We start from the raw sequence: 24456 nt of genomic DNA, 5'->3' as shown, positions 1-24456 counted from the left end.
GCGTTCAACACCTCTTCATCACGTACGTATTTGTTTGCAAGTAAATTCCTACTATTATTGTCCGCTTCACATGGGGACACACACACACGCGCACGTACATACGTCGCGCGCACACACTCAGCCTACTTTGAGAAAGGACGGCAGGGAAGTAGCATCTTGAGAGATTCATATTTATGTTGTTGTGTTGCTGTGCTGGTTGTGTTGTTTGTCTAATATCTTCGATTACGTACGTACGAATACAACGAAACGCTTCCGCTGCCGTATCTAAACGGGCGAGATCTTCTTGTTTACGTGGCATGAGGAGGGAGGGGAGGGGGGTTGTGTTGTATTACTATTATTATCCTACTAATTGATTATGCTTCACTTTCGTTCACTCGTGTTTGCTGCATTGCAAAATGTTGCGCTTAGTATATAGGGTTGTGTGTGGGTAGCGTGTAAAGTGATTTTTGTTTGCTTCCATCTCTCTCTCTCGCTCTCGCTCTGTCTCTAGACACGTTTATAACTTTTAGCTTTTTACAATTACGATTCGATTCACGTTCCTTGCTTTTGGTTTCCATTGTATTACAACCTTTTGTGTATGTGTGTGTATGAGTTTGCCTTCAACTTCCCATTTTCCAACTATAGCTTTGCCATTTTTTGTGTAGAAGTAGAGATTCACGTTCAGTTTGTAAGAGATTCACGATCGCGATCACGCATCATGCATGCTGGCTGGTTTCTGTTTGAACATTACAGGTTGCTCCTGGAGCAACCCTCACCGCTACCGTCGCCGCCGTCGGCATGTGGTACTACTGATTGGAGGGCAGTGAACCCTCGCCGTTCAGTCTCGTGTAGCGTTCATCATCGCGACTGCAAGCTGTTGGAGGAGAAGCCCGACTGCAGACTGGTCATCGAGCCTTTGTAGTTGGCCGAGCTGAGGATCTCGTGGAAGTACATTAGCTGCGCTGGCCCATCGCAGGACGGTGGGCACATCCACTGCAGCACGTACGTGCCGGTCGATGCCATTTCGTGCGAGCCCTTTGGAAGTGGAAGCCAAATACGAAAAAAAGGAAGCATTAATTAAGAGTTGGAATAAAATACTAAACGCGATCTCAATTACCTGTACACCTTCCTTCGGGCGGCATTTGACACTCTGTTCGATCTTCTTGTAACTGGTACCCTCCTTAAAGTCTGGCCCATCAAACACGGAGGAAAAGTCATCTGAAAGAAGAAAAAAAATGCCCCATTAAATGGTTAAAGCCGATCGTTTAACTTCATTCCTTAGCCACCGCCATACCATTCCCGCTCTGCTCGATCTCCTTCTCGGTGTGAAACACGGCAAACAGCGTATCGTTCTTCAGCACCTCAAAGTCCCACGTGAGCACACTCTTCGGGTCGGTGTTGCGTATCAGCAGCTCGAACAGTTGCCCCGGCTTCAGGTCCACCGCCTTGTACAGGCCGTGATGATCGTGCGCCTGGATCGCGCCGTTCGTTTCCTCGATCGATTCCGACTTGTACAGATGCTTCGGCACCAAACCACCCTCGTGGATTAGTGTCTGTGCCGAGAAATGGGAGGGTAAAATGAAAATGTGGTAAATAATAAATACTAAAAAAGATTGATACCCAAAAAAACCGGAGCATGAAATTGGACGGCCTTTGAAAGGGGTTATGTATCGAGCACAAGCGAAACGATCCAATGGTGGAATGCAGTTTTAAAGAGCGCCTTTCAAGTGACGGTAACGATGTGGTGGGACGAGCATTTTATAATAAAAATGTACATGGATGGTACACAATCCCCCCATTAAGTGTAACAAAATGCAATGAGTATGCAATTGCAGTGGCAACGGAGCAAAACGCATGAGGGGAAAGAGCAGGTGGCGGTGAAAGCTTTACGATGGACGAATCAAATGAGGACGAGCTAACGGGACGATTCACACACACACACTTTGTGGTAATGCAACAATCGGACAATCGACTCGGTGATACTCGTCGTACACGACACGGCTAATGTTAGGTTTGAGGCTGTGTGGCGTTAAATGAGCATACGAAAACATAAAACGGAGCATGGTGGATGTTTGATTTTTCCATAATTTTTTCGCATATCATTAGCTTGAAATCTTCGTGAAGGAGTATCGGGTGGGAACGAACACAAAAAAACAAAGGGAAATGAAGTAACAAACACAGTATCTTACACAGTGACACGCGCCCAGAAAGCAGCGTGTGTACAGTTTAGCCGGTATCGTTTCCACCACCGTCGGTATGCTGGGCTGCACAGAATTGAGCAAATTGGGGTGGGGGTTTGTGGGTGACAGTGGGAGTGTTGTGGTTAGTATCAGTATCAAATAGAGTTTTGCAGCGCAAAGGAAGGGAGAAAAAGAAAAAGCAAGGAAATAGAGGGATGGAAGAGAAAGGTTCATCCGGTATTGGCACAGCTCATACCAAAGGATAGAGTCTTCAAAGCGTTTGTGTCTTCAAACTTTCAATAAATCAAGCGATCAGCTTTCTCAGGGCTGTTTTGCCAATCTGATAAGGAATACAGTCTGCTTAATTTGCCACACTTACATTGCACGAGCCGCCCAAAAAGCTGGGAATTTTGTCCGTATCGATGTACTGCTCAATTCCGTCCTCCGCGTGCATACAGTCCGGCCCACCGAAGAACAGAAACTTGGAGCGTGTGTTTTCATCTGCAAAAAACCGGCATTGGAGAATAGATTTAGTGACTGAAATTATGCATATCTTTCTCTGCTGTTAACTCACCAATAAACGTACTGACGATGGTCCACAGGACGGGGAAAACGCGCGGCGCACGCACGATCAGCACGCGCCCCATCGTTTCCGGGTAGTTTTTCTCGACCGTTTCGATGATGCGCAGCAGCGCCTTCACGCCCGGCCGCCACAGGTGCCGCATTGACAGCCCGTCCAGATCGACCAGCAGGCACCAGTTCCAGACCGGTTTGCCGAACAGCTTGGTCGCTTCCTTCATCAGCCGCAAGCCTTCCTCGCAAATGTGCAGCGTCTGCGCGCAAACGATTAAAAGAGGTTACAGAAAAAAAGGGAAACAGAAATTAATTTCAGAAACTTTCTGTGTACTGCTGGCGGCTCCACAACACCAACGCGGGAGATAACAGCCGGAATCAAGAGCGGTTCGCAACCCGCCCTCCCCCCTTTGACCCCATTACTTTGAGAGTGACTGGTGTCTTGGGGGCCAGACACATGTGCACAAAGGCGGAAAATGATAAGCGCCAGCCCCGTGGGTCAGAGTCAAATGAGGAGGTCTTTGCGCGACACGTTTTGCCCATTTTTGGGACAGATAATGGCCAGCACACGCCAGCCGCAGCGGTCAATGCCCCTCTCACGTACCAGCTTGAGCAGCTCGTCCTCGCCGACCGACTTGAGCAATCCTTTGACGTCCATCGTGCCGAGCCGCAGTATGTACAAAGGTCGCCCGTCCTTATCGTGGTGGTGCCAGCCGCCCGGGAAGTACTTCTCCACCACGGCCGGCGTTTTGTACTCGCCGAGTATGCTGTCGATGCGCTGCTCCTTGCGCCACTGGAGCGACTCCTGCAGCATGCCCGTCGCCTTATCGATGCTGAAATCGCGCGCGCGCAAAAACCGCAACAGCGTCTGGTAGTCCGGTTCCGGGTGCTCGGACGTGCCGTGCTCGAACCGTTTGCGCAGCTGCACCAGCTTCGACTCCTGCAGCGGTGTTAGCTGGCCGAGATACTTGGCGATGTAATCGGCGTCCAGGATGGAGTTGTCCCGGCAGAGCGGTGGCTTTTCCGGTGGCGTTGTGTTGGTTGCTGTACCAGCTGTGGTGGACGTGACGGTCGCATCATCAACCCATCTACAAAGAAGCACGATAAGAGCACATAATTAGTATCATTTGAGTTCATTTTCAAACACCTTCCACCTACCTATCCACGTGCGTGATGCCCTCCTGTTTCAGCTCGTTCACGAAAAACTCAATAATCTCCTTGCCCTTCAGCGTGGTCTGCGTGTACTGCTTCATGCCCATCTTCTCCATCGAATGCTCGATGCCGAAAAAGTTCTTAATGTCCAGCGTTGCCGTCTGGTCGAAGCACGTCCAGTCGGGATTCTCCGGGTGGGCGTAGTACCGGCACTTTTCGAAGATTTCCACACGCGTCGCGAACGACTCGTTCGTCGCCTCGATGTTCAGCGTGCGCGTCTTCATGTCGAGGAAGTTCTGCTGGATGAAGTACACCACATCGACGCCGATGATCTTCTTGATCAGGTACGGCGCCTCGACCGCGATCTTGCAGCGGCGCTTCGTGTCACGCCGGGCTCCGTTGTCGAACACGTTGTCCTCGATGATCTCGCAGTCGAGCACGATCGGCATCTGCGGGCAGGTCGGGAAGCGACGCTCGTAGGCCTGGTTGTGGGGAAAAAAGAGCGTTGAAAAGCATGAAGTATTAAATAAGAGGGTGAAGAATGTTGTTTTCTTTACTCAGTGATAAAGAAGGTGGAAATAGCTATCTAAAGGGACTTTTATTGGCAAACTGCTATCTGAAGATGTTTATTAATTTGTAGATATACGCCTCACGGCACATAAATATCGCTCTCAGGTGATTGAAGAAGCTCTTCCGCGGCACGTGAGCTAGCGAAACGTTATCTTTCGCCCCGGAAGGTGCAATTTTATCATAACTAGCACTTGTTTGGATGTTTGTAACGATCAACAAACAGTTTGCTGTACACTATCAATAGTATGTGTTTAAGCCACCCACTGTGCTGGGCTGGAAGTACCGTACCGTGCTGTATCGTTATTTCCAGTTAGTTTAAAATAGATAAATAAAAACTAAATTTAATCAATCTGCTACCAGCGTGTTAGTGCTTGCTTGCACAAATTCAACATAAACCACCAGCTGACGGCAGCTAGGTACAATAGAATGTTTGCAGGTACAGGGTGCTCCATTTATAATTTCATCAATTATAGGCGTATAAAAAAGGCAATTTTTAGATAATATATTCATGGCCGTTTTGTAAGAGTCAGCTTAGTAAACAAGCTCAAATATAGTGTATGATAGCAAGAATATAGAAAAAATAATCCGAACTGATTGAGGGACAGTCTTTAAAAAGGCTTTACACTTGTTTCAGTATCTGTGGCTATCAAATTTTACTAAAAAATATATTTTTATCACAATTTCACCAATACCGCGTAATTATTGTTCGGCATCGATCTGTTCAAACTAACTGCAACTGCATCCTACAGGACACAATATAGCTCATAATATGGATTCCTTTAAGACTACAACCGCCAAACGTTTTTGAATGTTTCTTACAAAACTTCTGCCTTTAAAATTTAAAGACAGACTATGTCATTACAGAATATTGAAGAGTTTGATTTGTTGGGAGTTGGCAGGTTGGACAAAATAAAACATATCCATTAGTGATGGGTCAAACGACTCCACTCGGGGACTCCCGAAGTCGGGTGCAGCTAGGCCGGAATTGATTCCGACCCGTGGGTGCAACGAGTTCAATAGGTGCAGTAGGTTCAGTGCCTTGATACGAGTTTAGTAGCTTTAACAGGTTTGATGGGTGTCTATGACGTCAGTAGTAATACAGTATGACTTTCCTGGTACAATTGCGTACTACCTAGGGAATTTGTTCTCTATAGTTAGGGTTTTTTGACAAACGGCGAATGTGATAAATAGGCTGACGTTGCAATTGCTAATTCCATTATCCATTATCGTTCAGACAAAACTTGATGAGCTCATTGACTTTCAAGTAAGGCATCGAATATGTACGATAAGGTGTAACAATTTACACGAACTATTTATCCGAACTCGGTGTCGATGAGTTTTTCCCGTGTGCTCCCACCCCCCCGCTAAACAGTCCGGAGCAACTCCCAGTCCGACTCCGAGGTGTACCGGAGTCGGATCGATCCGACTCCGGAAAAAAATGTATTTACCCAACTCTAGTAAGAACCTACCTAACACGTACGAACCTATTGAAATCGTTGCACCCACGGGTCGGAATCGCATATACTTTGGCGAACCTACTAAGTCTATCCGTTCCGGTAGGTTTGGGTCGACCCGCCCATCACTAATATTCATCCTTTTTTCTGTTTTTTTTTGTGAAGATATAATCAACAATCTTCATGATGTTTTTGGAGGCCACGACAATCATTATTGTGATAGAAATTTAACCAATAACGTATAACAGGGATGATTAAAATGTAAATTATTAGAATTAGATCTTGAACATCAGAAAAATGGTTAAAAGAAGAGAAGATCTATTCAACGTTGTATGGTTTATGATATGCATATTCAATGTTTACAATATGGTTGCACAAATATTGGTATAACTGATGTTTCACAAAAAGGAATAGAATTCTTCAATTATTATTTTTTTACAGACAACTGCAAAAGACCAACGACGAATACACCTTGCTCCATACCACCGATGGTGACAATTCTCTGATTTATAAAACCTTTCAAACGACCCAATATGGACCGAAACACCCTTTAACGGTGAAGTGAAGTTAAGCCGTACGAGAGTGCATCTCGCACTGCTCACTGGAGCGTACGGCGTGTGGTTCTGCTTCAGAAGGACAGAAGCACCGGTAGAGCCCAGAAGCATCCTTTTTGCCCCCCCGCACCAGCTCACGCTGATTACAGTTGACATAATCTCCTCCCAGGCCCCACCCCTTTGGAGTGTCCCTTGGGTTTCGGTGCGTGGGTTGACAGCTACCCACCGGTACACAGTGGCAGTCTTCTGAATGGCCTGCGAAAAGGACCGACTTCGCTAACGCGTACATTTGGCCTGAATGGGTTCCATTTGTTTCGCAGCCCCTTAACCTTCATCAAGCGCCGGTGGCAGTAGTTGGCGGGCCCGGGCGGGCGGTAGAGCGCACCAGCCAGGCACCAGTTATGATAAAAGTTTTGTCAATAACCGTCGTCAGCGTCGGACTGTGTCAATCAAAACAGGCGGATTGGTGTGGGCCGTTGCTTCCCGGAACGCATTCCCGGCAATTCAGCATTCCCCACTGGGGATGGGGGAGGAACACGTTGACGCCCTCCCCAAAAGGGCGTTATCATTCAGGAGGAGTTCCTGCACATAGCCACACACATTCCCACTGCAATCAAGCCTTCATTGCAAGGACAAGGTTGAGGGTTTGGAGTGGAGCACAAAAAATGAAGGATGGACAGAGTTCATGGTGACCTTCAGACCCCGAGAGGATATGTGATAAGAGAGAAAACTTCATAGCAACGGGCAGGAAAAGCGTAGGCTCTGAATTGAAAGAGATCGATTGCAGGCAGCGACAACCTAACTGTGACCTTCCTAAACAGTGTTATCCTAAGCCTGTCAAGGGATTTTTCCATTACTCTTCGTCCTGTGTCGCCAACGTGTCCAATGGCCAATCAATTAGGGAACAATTAACGGGCAGGAGAAGTGTTTTGTTCGATTGGAGATAAATTAACTATAGCTTTAGCTCATAAAACACGCCATCAATTGAACAGGGGAGTACGTACTACACACCCATTGCCACCTAGGGCCCACTCCCAACAAGAAGAAGCAGATGCAAAGGATCCAATTTTCCCGTTGGGTACCTTCCGTTGCCAAGTCAAGTGTGGCTTATTTCCTGCCCTCATCGAATCGTTCGAGAAATCGCCCACGTTGTTCATCAATTTATAAATAACATTCGTCGTTTCCAGCTGCTCCCATCCTGCCCCCCCCCCCCTCCCACTGGGTGGACACCATCACATCAAGGACCTGTGCGGTGGGCAACATCAAGCGAGGCATAAAACCACAACCACACATCTCCCCACCAAAGCGGGTGCAGAATCTCCGCTCCGTTTGCGGGAAGATTCCAACGGTGGGCGCGTGGTGGGTGTGGAAAAATGATACTTTTCACTGTCATTGACAACATGGCACGCCGCCGGTCCGGTGATAAAGGGTATAAAGCCATCAGCAAGTGGTGGGGGCACGTGGTGGAGCCATGCGCGCCGCCATACACAGGCCGCCAGCTTCAGCTTCATTATCATTGTCTTCCACTAGGCGGATGCGCAGCCGGAACGGAACAGCCGTCGTCGTCGTCGTCGTCGTGTGTCGCTGATAAATGTGCCTTCTTTCTGTGGTAGGTCTTGAGTGTAATCGCAAAAAAAAACACACACATACACACACCCGGATACAGGCCCCAAGAGTGGAGGCTTTGTTGCGATCGCGCGGACCGTTTGGTTTTGGCATTCCGTGACCGTTTTGCCACAGGCCGCAGTAAACCGCCCCTTTTCGCTAGTTTGATCAATATATGTTGCATTAGCCGATTGAAACAAGCGATGGTTGGTGCAATGAAAGTGAAAGGAAGGGAGACGTCTCTGCTCTCTGCTTTTCGGAGTGGTTTGATGGACACGTTCAACATTGTTCACTTGTTGATCATATCGTTTTTCAAACTATTATTGTCAGGGTTGCGTTATAAACACAGCGCGACGTGAAAACTCAACTTGATTGATGGCTGAAAGGATATTTTTGTGTGTCATGTCTCAATTGAAAAGAGTAAGAAGCGCCATTTTTAAACATCACGTTATAAAAAGTGGATTCAGTCCACTTATTTCGATGAAAAAGAAATGGGTTGAAAATGCCAAAGAGCAAGGCGCGAATCAGTGCCAAGTATCTTTGAATGACGAGGCTTAGGCCAATTGTCCTACCCGGTCTAGCTAAGTGGATGAAGATGGACATTGTTGCAAATGTAAGCAAAAGTTGAGACATGTGGCATATGATCAGCGGACAATAACTTAATTGAAATTACTTTGCGGCCAAGTCCCTTACAAATAAATAACAAGATCAAGCTGGCGACGAATGCCGGAGGATCAGATGCTGCACCGCACGGGTACTATTCCAGTAATTTATTTATTTATTAGTCGACGGCTTTGCAATAGTTTCGCAAAACGCAGCACAAAGCACCATTGCAGACACGTACAAATAAATGGATGATAGCAGCGCCGGGCAGTCAATGCTACCGTTGAGGAGTTCAATGATGAAAACGAATCTGGCATGTCGAATGCGAAGATCTAGTTGTGGCACTCCGAGTAATCCTTTACACAATAAGACGTGATTGCAGTCACAAAGCTCCAAGGGTTGGTCTATGCTAGATTGACTCTAGTCACCTTAGAGTCCAAGTACGAGAGGGCTAGCACACTGCACAAGGCACAGCAATTGGCTGCATTCTTGCGCCATGATCAAGCTAGGTTCAAATGCCTAGGTTCTTGTCACAATCTGATCTTTTCAGCGTTTGCCCGTTTAGTGCGTAATCGAAAAGCGCATCACGCTTTTCGATGATCGTCTGAGCCCCGAATTTGCGTCGTCCGCATATAGGAGGTGATTGTCCTCTGGGTGAACCATAGACAAGCGTAACAACAAAGGCCCTCAGAACAACAAAGGTAAACCGAAGGAAGCACAAAGAGATCTAGTCAGGTTGGGACTCAACCTAAATGATTATGTTCCCTCTTTCAGATATGATCTCAGCCATGTCACCATGAGGTAGGCCAAGTCTGTAAAGCATTGACGAGCAGAGCGACATTGTTGAAAGCAGCTTTAAGGCCTTTTCATATGCCATCCATCTGATCAATTGAGCTTACTGTAGCTTAAAAATTGCACCAGCCCGGTCGTTGTTGACCTTCTGACAAAAAGTCCGCGCTGATTTGGGCTGTTGTAGTTATAGTTTGTAGACAATACAGGGTTATAAACAAGAACTTGGAATACTTTCACAACGGCATTCAGCGAAGTAATGCGGCGATAGTTGGATGTCTTCTTTTTACAATCTTTTTTGTGAAATTGTGTTAGCTATACGACCTTCTAGGAGAGTGAATAGGTGTCTGAGTGTAGCGATTGTATTGTTATTGATGATCGTTGGTGGAATGTTGAATTATTTCTCCAATCTCGTCGAGTAGGTTCAGATAAATGTAAAATTGAGGAATATTGCACATTAAACAGTCCATTGGAAGTTGTTACAGATACCTTCCTGCGTATTAATGCGTGAGTGGCAAGTGCCTGTGTCAATATATTGCACCCAATTCCATAAATACAGTTACAATACATCACTATCATCACTATTCATCACTATCATTGCTGCCCGATATTCGACAGGGAATAATTCTAGAAAAGACATGGGTTCGGACTTGATTCCTGAACTGCGGATATATTAAAGATCAGATCTTGCATCGCTCTGAATTTGGAGACGGTTGCAGGAAAGGTTCAGGACCAGTTATTCAATCTGTATAGGCACGAAAAAGGCTTTCCGTCGTTATGGATCAACGAACCAATTCAGATCGATTCTGGAACAGTCTCAAGACCCCTCCACTTGTGCCTTCTATTTTAACGTGACGTTTAATGAGCGTGACTTTTTAATGGTTCTTTTCAAATGTTACAATTTCATCATCAAATTATAGATTCTATTTCACCATTTTTTTCTAAAATAGAATGGAAATATAATAGAACAGCAAGTAAAAGTAAGTCTAAGAAGCTTTTTGTAACAATTGCATGACCTCTCCCCATCAATATACCCCTTACAAATGATAAATGCACAACCCACCACAATCTCACAAAGTAGAACCTTACGGTGTCAACAGATCTATAATTTATATACTTGCAATCATTGCAGCGTGGTGTGTAATTTACCCCTCCCCCCCTACATAATCATAGGCACGTGGTTCAGGGACCGTCGCAAGTCTCAATCTCGACCCGGGTACAGGTGTGCCACTTGATGAAATCTTCTCAACGACCCACAGTGGGCCAATGGACGGAACCACCTTAAGCACCTTCACCAGATTTGAACGTTCACACACACACCCAACCACAGCTACAGGGGGTGGCACGACCGAGATTGCGACGACGTCACACTGAACTTTGACTTGTCCTTTCCATTTCCAAGATTGGCTGGTGCGTTGTTGTTACACACGTACCAACGACATTCTCCGCTAGCGTACAAAGCTTTGAGGACAAACTGCACATGAAGTGCCCTCCCTCCTGTGCAGCAGCTGCTATTCCCACCCCCAAAAAAAAACATCCACATCGATTTCTAGCAAGTATCGACATGCCACCAGGCAAGGTTTCCAGGCCACTCAAAAGCGAAGGGAAAATGTGTTCTCTCGAACGAAAAGGAAATGGGACGGTTGTTGCGTGTTCAAAAAATGCAAACAAACAGTCACCGGCACTAAGGGGCGCGCTAGTTAGCGGCGTCGATAAGCAAGGAACCCCACCTCATTGGTGGTCTACCTCCTTCGGGCAGAATCGATACTACACAGTTGCTACTACTACTACTACTAGTACTACTACTACTAATACCAGCAGCACCAGCAGCTAATCATCGACTTTGAACGTTGATTATCCAATCAGGCGGAATTGACCGAAACACTGGCCTGGCGGCACGGCGTCCAGCAGCAGCTCCAGCCCGGGTGCTCTTCTATACTTCTATATCCGCTGCTTTTTTGTTGTTGTTCTTGTTGTCCCAATACACCGCTGGGCCACAACTAATGGACGGTGCTGTGGACTTTGAGTGTCACCATTGCAGTGGAAAGCAAACGGTATCGATCCGGGGCAGAACCGCTGTTTGGGAACGCGATACCAAAACGGAAGCTCTACATAGCGCTTGATTGCCAATGCTGAGAGCAGGGAGGGGGGGGGGGGGGGGGGGCACAACAACGGCCCATTCCCAGTCGTTCCCATCGATTTCCTGTAGCGCACCCATCCCGTTTAACTATCAATCATTTAAAGCTCTCTCTCAATCGAAGGATGAGAAGCACACCAAGCAGAAGGATTGAAGGGAATAAAAACACACACACAGCACCTGTTGTTAAGCAGAGCCTTTCACACACTCTCTCTCTCCCTCTCTCTCTGTATTCACCTCTTAAAATAGGAGGCCTATGTGAAAAGTACAAAGCTAAAAATTCATGACTTACTTTGATAATGGGCATGGAGGTGGAAAAAAAGACCGATTTAACCACCTGCACCACCGTTTTGAATGGCGCAGGCAACCGTGATTAAACCGTTGCATTATTCAAAGTTATAAGCTCCGTTAATAAACTCCCGACCCCACCATCCAAAAGGGGGCCGCTCGACCTCAAGGACGAATAGATTAAGCAAATTGCGACCACATTGCGTCCCTTTTTACAAGCGGTGCGGTTTTTCGTGCGGTGTTGCACTGTTGTCGTTGAATTCTGCCATTTCTTCCTGAGTTGCTCACTGTGTGAGAGTGTGCAAACAAGCAAAATTATCTATCATTGTTTGCCAAGATCAAGCCACTAGGCAGGAAGGTCTCGGCTTTATGCTGTAGGTCATCATCCAAAAGGGGGTCACACCTAATGGGAAGGAGGGCGAATCGTCCACCGTTTAAATTCTTGTATTTTTCTTTTGCCAATTTCTGTGCGCAATTTGGGACACATAAGGGTGGCCATTCGACAATGGATGTCGAGGGCTTTGCCAAACTGTCTCGCTGGCGTTATGGGGAAAGTTGGCCTAAGCAAACACCGTTCGTGACATGACCATGGTCGGCCGGCCGACATCAAATGTGAACAATCCAACAAGCTCCAACATGCGGGAGGGTCATATTTTCCAACTACCTCATAGGTTTTGTTTACACTGTTCAGTCTCTCCTTCCTTATTCCTGTAGTTGTTCTTATTAGTCCTTGCAGAAATGGGAAAACTTCGAATTACGACGCATTTTTCCCCCCATCCATTGCTTCAGTTCCCAAAGGGCACAAGAATACACCATACTGCTTCCGTTTTACCAACGGTTGCGCATGTTTGTTCTATATTTTGACCACGTATTGGTGGTTGTTTTTGCTTCTCCAAAAATGCTACCTATTTCACACACTTTCCCCCTCCTCAATACAGACTTTTGGCGGCAGAAGTTGCAGAAACCCTACAACGGGAAGGGCGATGCACTGGGCCGCACACCGCAAATCTATCTATAGCCTCACACAACACTACCAGTCCAGCCAGCCCAGTGTGCATGTGTGTATTGTATACGTTTGTGCAGTTGGTTTGGTTTTTGTTTACGTTTCATGTTCTACACCCTTTTCCCCCTAGCGATTAAGGCCCTAGGCAAATTGTTGCATGCTTTGGCCGTCTACTGTGTGTGGGGCCAAATAGGACAGCGCAAAAAGCACAGCGATTATGCACACTGGGCAGGTAATCATAACATTGTTACGTAAAGTCCTTATACCTTGTTAATATGGCTTTCGTAACGTTTTGGAAGTGTGACTTTGACGCCGGCATAGGTAAAGCTGGTGCAAAGCTGCGGTGGGTTTGTCGGGCGATGGGGAAACATTAACGTCCATTATCGGCAGAGTTTGTGCATAATTTAATTATTTAGTTACTTTTGTGGGGAATAGTTCTAGGAAAGGAGCTATTTTTCCACGATTTGGCTATTTTTTAAATTGCCTTTTGTATCATATATTTTTTAATTGATTTTTTCTACTTTTTATTTCATTTATATTGGGTAGTTTATAAAATAACATCATATAATGAAACATAAAAAATAATAAAATATTCTTATAATAATGGAGAATTCAATGAATATTTTAAACAGATTTTATTCTTTGGTACAATCTTAATAATTCAACATCGAACAAAATCAGACTCTTCAAGTTACCAGAGTTTGCTCCATTTCAATTCAAACAATATAATGTAAAGTCACCAAACTCGAATATTTAAATTAAAAACCTTGAAAATGCCAAAATAAACACAATTACTTGCGTATAAATATTGAAATTGAAAGCCCTTTACAGATTTTACCCTCCCAGCTTTCACACAAAAAAATGCCTCTATAAGTCTATGTTGTAAAACAAAAAAAAACACTAAAAAACGATGAAAGCAAGATTGCAAAGCAAATAAAATTACTCCACCCTCTATCATACTGAGGACTGTGCTACCCTCCCCCCCCCCCCCTCCCCGCACACACACACACAGTAGCAAGTGGTCCTGCAGTGCGGTTCGGTTAAGCTAACGGCATTCCTAAGATGCTACCCCGGCATGTGCCGCGACCGTTTGCGAAAAGTGTGTACCATGAAAGGCCATTACTGTCGCCATTCACCCCACGCCGTCGTATCAACGCACTCTTCCAGGTGAGTTGTTTCGTGTGTTTTGTGTTTGCAGCTCTCGGTGCCATTCGGATGGCTCCAAAAATACACACACACACACGCACACCCACCTCAGCACACTGTGGGCGGGCGGCCGCAATCTCATTTTTTTATGATCGTAGCTCACACGTAGCAGCACATGGGAAGGTAAGTATTTGTTAAACTGTACATTTGTTTGACCTTCGGGAGCATAAGGGCTTTTGGATGGGTTATCATTTTATGTTGGCCTTTTGGGCACAATTATGAAGAAATTGTCTCAGAATGAGGAACGAATTGATGCAATAACTGAAGATTATACAGTGAGTGAAATATATATAGCACCAGGGTGATTTAATACAATTTAGTGTGGAATATTGCAGCTATTTTGAACCAAACGGGATTCAGAGGAGTTTTCAAGGCTATTCTCAGGGACCCCAAAAAAATAAGAAATATGTCAAGAGAAACTTGATTAGTACCATTACTGGTTGTGGAAATGATCCCCAAATCATGTCTGTCCTGGAATGGAGCCTGAAACTATGCTGATTCTAGAATAGATCCTGAGTACATACTAATCATGGTGCTTATACTGACGCTATATCGGTCCTGGAATATATCCCAAGCATTTACCACACTGGGAACTTGTCCCAAATCTATGCCCATACCGGCTCAAGAACTCATGCCTATTCTGAAGAAAAATGTCTCGGAGCTGTTACTGAACCCATATCTGTTCCTCAAACCATACTAGTTCCGGAACTAATACTGATCCCATACGGATCGTGAAACTGTTCCCCAACCCATATTTGAACCAGAGCTAATACTGAACCCATTGTCTGCGCCTACACGCGAGGTCCAAAACAGCCGAAGTCATACAAAATCATGAAAAAGTCTGCGCCCTTTTGTTCCGGCGTCCTCGTGAAGTTTACCGAGCCGAACCGAATAGTTGTGTTCGAGAAACATTTGTGCGTATCAGGTAGCAGCATTTGTACTGCTTACCTGCCGTATGCCGCTATGATACCGAGCGAGACGCATAGACAACGCATCAAAAGGACATGTGTAGCCGTGAGGAAATTTTTCTATGTCTCTTTTGCCTTGTCCTTGCCTTTAGATCCTGATGAGTGAAGCATGCATACCTTTCGGGTACGTTCGGGGTATAAGCTCTGTCCCTCTCATGTTAATGGTGAAGATAGAATCGTATGCCATCGGCTCTGCATTCGGGCGTGGGCAGGCCCGTGGACGCTGTCTGTTCGCACGCATTAGATCCTTAAAAGAATCCCAATCCATACCGGTTTAAGAACTGACATTGTGCCCATATTAATGTAATGGATCGCAAGCCTATAACGTACATGGATCTTTTTCCGAATCAATACCACTCCTGGAACAGATCATAAAACTATTTCGGTCCTGGAACTGATTTCATGATATGTCTTGAACCCGTACCAGTCCAAGAACTGGTGCCTATCCTAAAATTGTTCCTTTCTAGGAGCTGTTCTTGAATCCACAGCATTTCTCGAACTATTCCAGGACCCATACTAGCCCTGTAAATTATAAAGAATCGATACGATTTCTGGAACTGTTTCCCAATTCACACTTGTTCTGGATATTGAACCCATAAGGTCCTCAAAAGATTTCTAACCGAAACCGGGCTAAGAACTGAAACTGAGCCCATATTCATGGAATGGATCCCAAGCCAATAACGAACTTTTCCCGAATCAATACCATTACCATCAATACCAGGAACGGATCACAAAGCTGTTTCGTTCCTGGAACAGATTTCTTGTCTGGAATGTATATCGGTCCAAGAACTGATGCCTATCCTGAAATAATTCATCTTCTTGAAGCTATTACTGAAGCGATACCGGTTCTAGATCTTTTCTTCAAACCATACCTGTTCCGATACCCATATTGAACGTATAAGGTCCTCAAAAGATCCCTAACCCATACCGGTCTAAGTACTGAATTTGAACCCATAGCAACCATGGAATGGATACCATTCCTGGATACCATTGCTGGAACGGATCACAAAACTATTTCGGTCCTGGAACTGATTTCATGACTTGTCTTAAACTCACACCGGTCCAAGAATTGATACTTATCCTGAAGTAATTCCTTTTAGAAGCTGTTCCTGAACCCACATCGGTTCTCACATTGCAGAACCTATACGAATTCTGAAACTGTTCTCCAATCCATGTTTGTGTCAGAACTAATACTAAACCCATAAGGCCATGAAAAGATCCCCAACCTATATCGGTCTAATTGATTATTAAACCAATTACGATCCTAAAATTGGCCCCCAAACTATGCCCTTCCTGCAACTGATCAGCAAACACGCAATAAACCTGCATAGTAATATTATCCTGTATTATTTTGTCTATTTATTTTCTATTTAATACACCTAAAACGCTACTAGTTGTATAGTTATAGCTTCTAGTGTAATCAATAGACGTATAGTAAAGTGGGGGAAAAGTGAGCAGGCGCCACTTTTGTGTTTTGCTTATCTGTAAAATAAAGAACTCGAAGAAATAAGCATGCTTAAATCATTTTCACTAGTGAAGGGTTAAATAGTAAGCAGTCTTCACTATTCTTACGATTCTTTGTAGTAACTAAAATATCAGTAAATTAGCAAAGCATCCTGAACGATTAAGCTGCACACCTTTACTCCTCATTTTACTCTATCAATTTTAACAGATTTCGGCCAGGAAAGGATAGAGCAAGTAAACTACCTGACATCCAGCTGGCACGATGCCAAAAAGCTGGTACACACTTGCTGCAGTCCACCCGAGGCCAACAACAGAGGATTATAAAAACATTGCGCCGGATTTCGGCGCCGTTTGTTGACCTTTGCAATTTCATTACCGCTACAGGCCCGTCTATGGAACCCCCCCCCCCCCCCCCCCCATCTTTCAACAGCTGACCGAACACAGGGTGGGAGATAATACTGCACCGCGTGTATGGTGATGGGTACGTACTGCACGTGCTACTGCTACTACTACCGCTATATTGTCGCCGCTCACCGCATTGGTCGAAACGGCCCTTTCTCACCATCTCGAACATGTGAACAGCTGGAATTGGCACGAAACAACACAGTAGGCAGTAGGCGTTTGCATGCATAATTGAAGTTCCTTTAACATCATCATCATCATCATCAGCAGCATTACACGGCCGTCCACGAGCGAGCCAAAAACAGCGTAGCGCCGCAGTAGTGATGCGATTTAAAATTTATTACTTTTGCGAAACTTTCCCTCCCTTGCTGCACACACACACACACACTACGCCGCCCCATACCGCAGCCGTGTGTATTACATTCCACAAAATAGTGTTCGACATTTTAGACTGTGGCCGCACACACAGACCCTCGTCTTCGCCACGCCGCGGGGACCTTGCCGAGTGGCAATAGAATGGAAAAAAGAAGACGCGAGGAAAAAGCTGGCGAATGTTGGGAAAATGCTGTGCACTAGGTGTGTTTTGGTGTGCGCGCGCACACACGCACACAAACTGACACATTTCGTTCGCTCTTGGTTCGGGTTTTGCCGCGAATTCAACGCTTACTGTGCGTTGTGTTTACTGTGCGATATTCCGTTGCGGTCCACCCCGTTTGTGTGTGTGTGTGTTGTGGTTGTTGTTGTTGTTTGAGCGCATGGTGCAATCTTGAAAACCTTTGAAGGAATGGCACGAAGAAACACGCTGGTTGATGCATTTTCACTTTAATATCAAAGCATAAAGCAAAAACTGTGGCGAAAACCTTGCGGCAAATCGGGTGAAATACTGAATTTTAATGTTGTTTTTTGTGTTCGTTGGAAAGTAGGAATTTCCTGGAAAGCCAGTGGAGCAGAGGGTAGAACGGAGTGCACCACCATAAGAAGGGATGGTTTAAAAATAGTTGCAGATGTAAGATTAAGAAGAGAGCAGATCTTATTTACAAACAAGTATGTCGAGATAAAAATATATTAGAAAAATGAAACGTTTGCTAACCGTTCTTTTGTGTTACAATCTCGAGCACAATAATTTGTAATTTAAATCATTAAAATTCCTAAAGCTACTTGGCAAAGCAATAAAAACCTCTCTCCGGTGCAACATAAAGTGCCAAACTTCTTAAGAAAGATTTGGCTCCATTACAACAACGTCCCCAAACTTTACACATTACACCGGGCCATTGATAGCCAAGGAGCAACTCGAGCACGATTGCCACCGAAAAGATTTGTCACGTAAAATCCATCAAAACCGACGACCCCCAGACAAACGAGCGCGGGGGATGGTGCGGTGAAACTTTTTAACACCGACCGAGGACCGCGCGCGCGATATAAACGCGAACTCGAAAGAGCAGCAAATTAGGATTAGAGTGCTAGTAAAGCATTAAATTGATAAAGTACTCGCGGGAGACCACCGGGAAACACTCGGGTTCGTTGCCAACGGAACACCCAACAGTGGAGTGTGTGCTGATGGAGAGCAGCAAGGATGCACACGGTTTGCAGGTGGTGGTGGCCAGATAAACGAAAGCTTTTCCAAGGTTTATCCGGATAAGTATGTTTTAGTGGAAAAGCTTTCTGGAAAGCTGTCTTTTTTTCGACCAATTTTAATCTTATCAGGCAACTTTTGTTCTGGTGATTTGTATTTGGTATTTGGAGCTTTAAGTTCATGCATCCAAAGAGAGATGTACCTGAGATAGCGTTACATTGAACTGCTCCTTTCATCTGGTGCTGTCTTGCCACATTCAATCTGATAGCGAACAAAGTTCTGCGATAGAATTCCAACCACCTAGGCAGCGGCATGATGCTTGTTTTTCGATACTGTTCGTTGTTTTTTTTTGGGCTACCAATATCATTCCCCGAGCGCTGTGGCCCGCAGTTAACAGAAAGCGTGGCTCTTCGTTTTTTTTAATCAATATCGATGTGGCGCCGTGTCTCTGTGGCGGTATTTGGGGTGTAGCGTTTTACTGTTCTAGCATGAAAACGATCCGATTACGTCAAACGGTGGCGCATTTTTTAGTGCTTTCATCTGACGATTGGGGCTTCGTGTTCTTGAAAGGGGTTTGATTGTTCGTGCTAGAATGTGTGAGAAGCAAAAAACAAACAGGGTCTATTGTAAAAAGGGAAGGTAAACTTACGAGAAGTTTATTGTTTACAATGAATCGGTAAAAACAATATCTGTCAAAATAAGGTAAAGTATTGTCTATGGCCTATTTACTTTTACCGAAATCATAAAATGTATGCAACTCTTATAATATGATGATTATTATTATTATTATTATTATTATTATTATTATTATTATTATTATTATTATTATTATTATTATTATTATTATTTATTCCGAAAGTTATCCAGCTGGCATAAGCTTACATAACATACTTATTTCTATAATTATTGCTAAAGAACAGTGCTAACAAAAACGCATCGAAAAACATAAGAAGTTAAATTGTCAATCAACCAAATTAAAATAAAAAAAACAACATAAACTGTGGATGCGTCATACTAAGCTATGTAAAAAGGTCCGTAAATTGTTTAAGTTTGAGTTCAAGTCGACATTGTTTCCTAGCGAGTTATAAGCACTTATCATTTTTAATAAAGGATCGTTAGATCCAAAATTAGTCGATCTGAATTCTATGTTGAATAATGTCCTGGTTCTTAACATTTTACTGGGGGCCTGAAAGTTCAATTTACTTTTAATTGACGGGGCGTCTAAAGATCCGCTAACAAGTTTGTGTATAAATAAGCACTGTGCCGTCTTTCTTCTATGTTGCAGAGGTTCTAGTCCAAATAACAGGCACCTTGTACGATAAGAGGGACAAACAGAATTACGAGACCACGGGAGACGATAAAACAATGAACGAGTGAGCTTGCGTTGAACCGATTCTAGCCTATCAATTAAATATTGCTGTGTCGGAGTCCAAATAATACTAGCAAATTCTAAGGTAGGACGGACAATTGCACAATACAGAGCTTTTATACTGAATGGTTCTTTGAAGTCTTTCGCAACACGCAAAATGAATCCTAACAAACGGAAAGCTTTTGAAAGTATTGCTTCAGAATGGTTCTGTAACGTTAGTCTGCTAATTAAATGAACGCCTAAGTCGCGAATCACATTTTTACGCGGCACTGATCTATCATCAATTTTATAATCGTAAACAATGGGAGTTCTTTTTCTAGTTTAAGATATAATACAGCATTTAGATATGTTGAGACGCATGCAATTTGAATTACACCATGAGTTAAATCGAGTTAAACAATTTTGAAGAGTAAAACAATCGGTTTGATCTGATATCGGTAGGAACATTTTCATATCATCTGCATACAACAATTTTTCGCAATCTGGTATAACGTAAATAACATCGTTTATGAAAATGTATATGATTTATGATTCTTCAATAATTCTTACTTTATGAGTATGAGTACTGTTAGTACCACGGAATATGATCTCTTTACGTGCATTTAAAGAAGAAATGTTTAAAAAACGAAATAAAATTTAGTAAAATAATGGCAGTTAGGCAAACTTTTTCTATTTTATTCATAAATACGGGGTTTTCCAAGGGTTCTCACTGTTGTGGGACACTTCCTTGACTCTTTTTTTATGGAAAGTATGGTAGTGATGGGAAAAATGAAGATTTTGTCGGAATCGATTCTGGCTAGCTCCGAAGTTTTCTGGAATCGATTTCGGATAGTAGGTCCGGAATCAGTTTCCGTAATCGATTCCGGAATCGGAATTGGATTCGGAATCGGAATCGGCTTCGGAATCGGATTTGGCTCCGGAATCAGAATCAGCTCCGGAATCGAAATCGGTTCCGGAATTGGCTCCGGTATCAAATAATTGGATTAAACCAACTCCGGAATCGGCTCCGGATTCAACTTCGGAATCGGCTCCGGATTCAACTTTTTGGACTGTCTCCTTGCAAATTCCAATTGGATTTGTCCAATGCTAGAGAGACAAATTCCCATTACATTACAGGGTTTACCAGGTCAATGAATAACTGTCCACATGTTTATATCAATAATTTCGTTGAATATCTATCACAGCGTACCACGCAACCATGGTGGTGTGTTGAATATTCAAGGAAGCTATTTTGACCACAAGAATATACAACAAACTAAAATACAAATTCTATACATCTTAAAGATTATTGAAGAGCAAGCATTATTGTCTTTAAGTGAAAAATCCTCACATAAATTAATCGATACACTATTTATAATTAAAAGACGTATAGTAAACTATTGTATAAAGTGTGCTTGTATTATTGTGTGAAATAAAATAAGTTAAATTAAATTTTAATTAAAAAATATTAGTTTTCTCCAACATTAGCATTTCATAATAGAACAACATTCTTCTTATTTTTATTTGGCCGTCGCCCTGGCCTTAGACAGATCATTTATTGGACTTATTTAAGGCCATACGTACCCCCAGATATGGACAGACAATCCTTGTGTAATGCATAGACGAGCTTAGAAGGGAATCAAACCACTAAACGTCCTTGTAGAAACATGTACATCAACAACCTCGACTACCGGACATACTGCCCTTCGTATAATAATAACTGGTTTTCAACAAATGTGTCTATCAAATTGGTGTTGCATATCTTTGATCAGAACATGTTGACTGTTTCTTGATATCATAAGTCTACCATCACTTTACTTGATTGTTGTTAGTACATGAAGACAGCAGTGGCATACACAACATGTTACAAAACAAGAAAGCGTTTTTGACCCGCAATCACCACCACCGACCAACCCGGACCATGAGAGCACCCCACTTGCGCCCACCAAAGTCGAGCACCGACCGTCGAGTGGCATCTACACCGCACCGCACGGTTCAGGTGCAGCGAAGGTCATTGCGAACACTTCAACTAATCCTTCGCATCACAGCAGGCTAGAAGAGCGCTGGTAAACAAATGGTCCATTGTCTTACAGACAGTCTAGCGGTGGACACCACACCACCGCCGCTTGATTTATGAGACTGAAGCAATGAGCGGTAACATGGTTTTAATTTAATCATGTTGCGCACTGGGCCGGAACTGGGCCACGTGAACCAGAGTGAGCTTGCCGGTGGCATGGTTTGGCGCCTTTATCAGCTGTTTTCGCCCATAGCTAGGGGGTGCTAGTGTGATTGCAATTTTTCCTTTTAACTCAAACCACATAAAATTGTTTTCGTCGGTCGCTCGGTCGATCGGTCGATCGGTCACACCTTTCCCGTGGCGGGCACGAAATACAAAAATAAACAGGTCATCGGCTATTGTTGCACCATGTCGCATCAGCCGCCCACTGCCGGCCAGCCAGTTTTGCGATACTGCCGCTAAGTGTCCTTCAGCGTTCAAGCGTTTGCACATGACCACACACGATCGGTTACAGGTTGGTGTTGGTGGTGGTGGTGGTCAATTTGCCGTTATAATTATCGCTCTTCGATCGCTTGTTGGTTGCACGTGTAAACCGGGAACGTCAGCGTATATGACCGCCCAACTAAAGCTACAGGTTTGCAAAGGGGAGTACAGTTTAGCATGGCGAACGAAATCATTGCACTTACCGCCACGACCAGCTCGAAGGGATACTTGTAGATCCGGACGGGAGATTCATACTTTTGCACCATTGCTTTTGGAGCTCTTTTAGTAGTCGCTTTTGTTGACACCGAATGCTGCTGGATGCTTGCGCACGCTCTCGTTCACGTTCTTTTGGGGTGTTTTCTTTTCGTTCTACAAGTAAAACTCTCGCTGGTTGTTCCTGCTTAAGGCGTATTATCCACTTCCGCTCCTTTTTCTTTCTCTCTCGCTCTTGCGCTCACACGCACCACCGTTGCAACTCGAAACACTTTCGCTTCCCTAGCAGGCAACAACAAACGAAGGGAATGATTCTATTTTGCTTCACTTCCGCCCTGCTCGGAACCGGTTTTGCTTGGTTCACGGCTCCCAGCAGCAGCAGCAACCCTTTGATGGGTTTCGATTGAGACTTTTTTTTTGTTTCCTTTTCTTCGCTGCGCCTACCCTCAACGGTAAACACAACAAATCTTCCGTTTCACTCTTTCACGCTTACTTGGATACACAGGCGCACGCACGCACACAGCGCCCAATAAAGACCCAGGGAGAGGAAAAGCGCAATGTACCGGGCGTGAATTATAAAAAAAAACCACGGAGCTCTTGGATTGCTATTTGGTGGTGGTGGCGAACAGCACTTTAAACCATTCACGAGAAATGGTACAACAATTTACCTTTAAAAGCGGCGCGGTTTTGGCAATTGTTGTTGACACGTTAGCACACCGTGTTTCACAGCTCGGTGGATAATAAAGCAAACACTTACACACACATGCACACGATGTACCAACCGTACAGACCTGCAAGACCTTTTCTACCGCCCGCGAAAACAGCAAGATGTAAGTACCGTTGTAAGTAGACCTCCGAGTTAGACCTCACAGAGCTGGGTGAAAATGGCAGGAGGGAAAACTTTGAAATGCACACGAAAAGACACACACGCACACAGACAGAGAGACACACACGGGCGCGCGCGCACACACACATACACACACAGCACTCCAGTTGTTTTAGGTGCAGATTAACACATGGTCCGATTTGCCGTCCCGTCTGCAAGCGACTGTAAAAGGAAAATGACCTGAGTCGCACGGTTAAAAATTCTGCTATCAAACGAAAACACGGACCACGGTTGTGTGCTCTCTCTCTCTGTGTAAATGAGCGATTAAGCGATGGTATACTGTAGAGAGAGTGAGAAAGAGCGAGAGAGCGGAATGGTTTTTATACGGAAAGGGATCGTTAGACAGAAATAGCTATTGCAGGGGTTTTGCGGAGATTTTATACATTATTTTTAAATGTTTTAAATGATGATTACAATTTTTTTGCACAATTGTTTTTGTTACAAGTTTATTTAGCGTGCTTGTTTGAGTTTATTTTAGTAGAACAACTTCAATAATGGTTGACTATTTTTTTGATAAAAAATATATATTTTAGAATTTCAACATAGTTTTTTTTACTGTCTACTGAGAAATAAGTATACACGGAGTATATACTTATACATACTTATATAAATAAGAAAAAAGTATGCACGTTACCTCTCATCGGATTCAGAGATATGCTGTTTTCTAAATTAGACAGTTCTTTGAGCAAATTGAACTGATAGAACATACCAGTTTAAAAACAAAAAATATTTTCCCAATTTGATCGAATGTTAAAAACCATTTCAAAAGCTTTAAAAACTATTACATTCAGTCAGAATAATATCAAATAATTAATTTATGGCTCGAAACCACCCCTTACTTGCAGAATTCTACGAAAATTAGTGATATTTTGGATGGAAATCACGAGATTCGACGGAAATTCGAGGTACGCGGTATTTTGCGGCCGGTTTTGGTCCCTATTATTCGTGCATCTCGGGGACCGCCCGTAAACGAAGAAGAACGAAGAAGAGAGACCAGGAAAAAGGACTC

General features: G+C 44.1%; 1 protein-coding gene across 5 annotated transcripts; it reads right to left on the bottom strand.

Annotated features, from left to right (window-relative positions):
• Positions 1–39: 39 nt before the first annotated feature.
• Positions 40–23682, bottom strand: LOC120956462 (protein real-time). Of its 5 annotated transcripts, none has more exons than XM_040377939.2 (10): positions 23230–23682; positions 22552–22843; positions 3891–4366; positions 3337–3820; positions 2734–2992; positions 2539–2660; positions 2169–2243; positions 1274–1532; positions 1097–1197; positions 40–1014 (listed from the first exon to the last, which is right to left on the bottom strand). In XM_040377939.2, exons 2-10 carry the CDS (start codon positions 22612–22614, stop codon positions 838–840), a joined length of 2016 nt encoding a protein of 671 aa, XP_040233873.2. In that variant the 5' UTR covers positions 22615–22843; positions 23230–23682; the 3' UTR covers positions 40–837. The 5 variants fall into 5 exon arrangements, with proteins under 5 accessions (XP_040233873.2, XP_040233874.2, XP_040233872.2 ...); XM_040377940.2 differs by having other exon boundaries at positions 23400–23682; XM_040377938.2 differs by having other exon boundaries at positions 22552–23682.
• Between the last annotated feature and the right edge of the window lie 774 nt (positions 23683–24456).

Source organism: Anopheles coluzzii, chromosome 3 (assembly GCF_943734685.1).
Source record: "Anopheles coluzzii chromosome 3, AcolN3, whole genome shotgun sequence".
NCBI classification, from domain to species: Eukaryota; Metazoa; Arthropoda; class Insecta; order Diptera; family Culicidae; genus Anopheles; species Anopheles coluzzii.
This window is presented reverse-complemented; position numbering and strand designations above follow the sequence as displayed.

Excerpts from the sequence above, each read along its gene's own strand:
- LOC120956462 (XM_040377938.2), bottom strand. The coding sequence starts at position 22,614 with ATGGTGCAAAAGTATGAATCTCCCGTCCGGATCTACAAGTATCCCTTC. Across the intron at positions 2,993-3,336 it reads AGGACGAGCTGCTCAAGCTG|ACGCTGCACATTTGCGAGGA; the intron begins GTACGTGAGAGG and ends GTTTGCGCGCAG. Across the intron at positions 1,533-2,168 it reads TTCTGGGCGCGTGTCACTGT|ACACTAATCCACGAGGGTGG; the intron begins GTAAGATACTGT and ends TTCTCGGCACAG.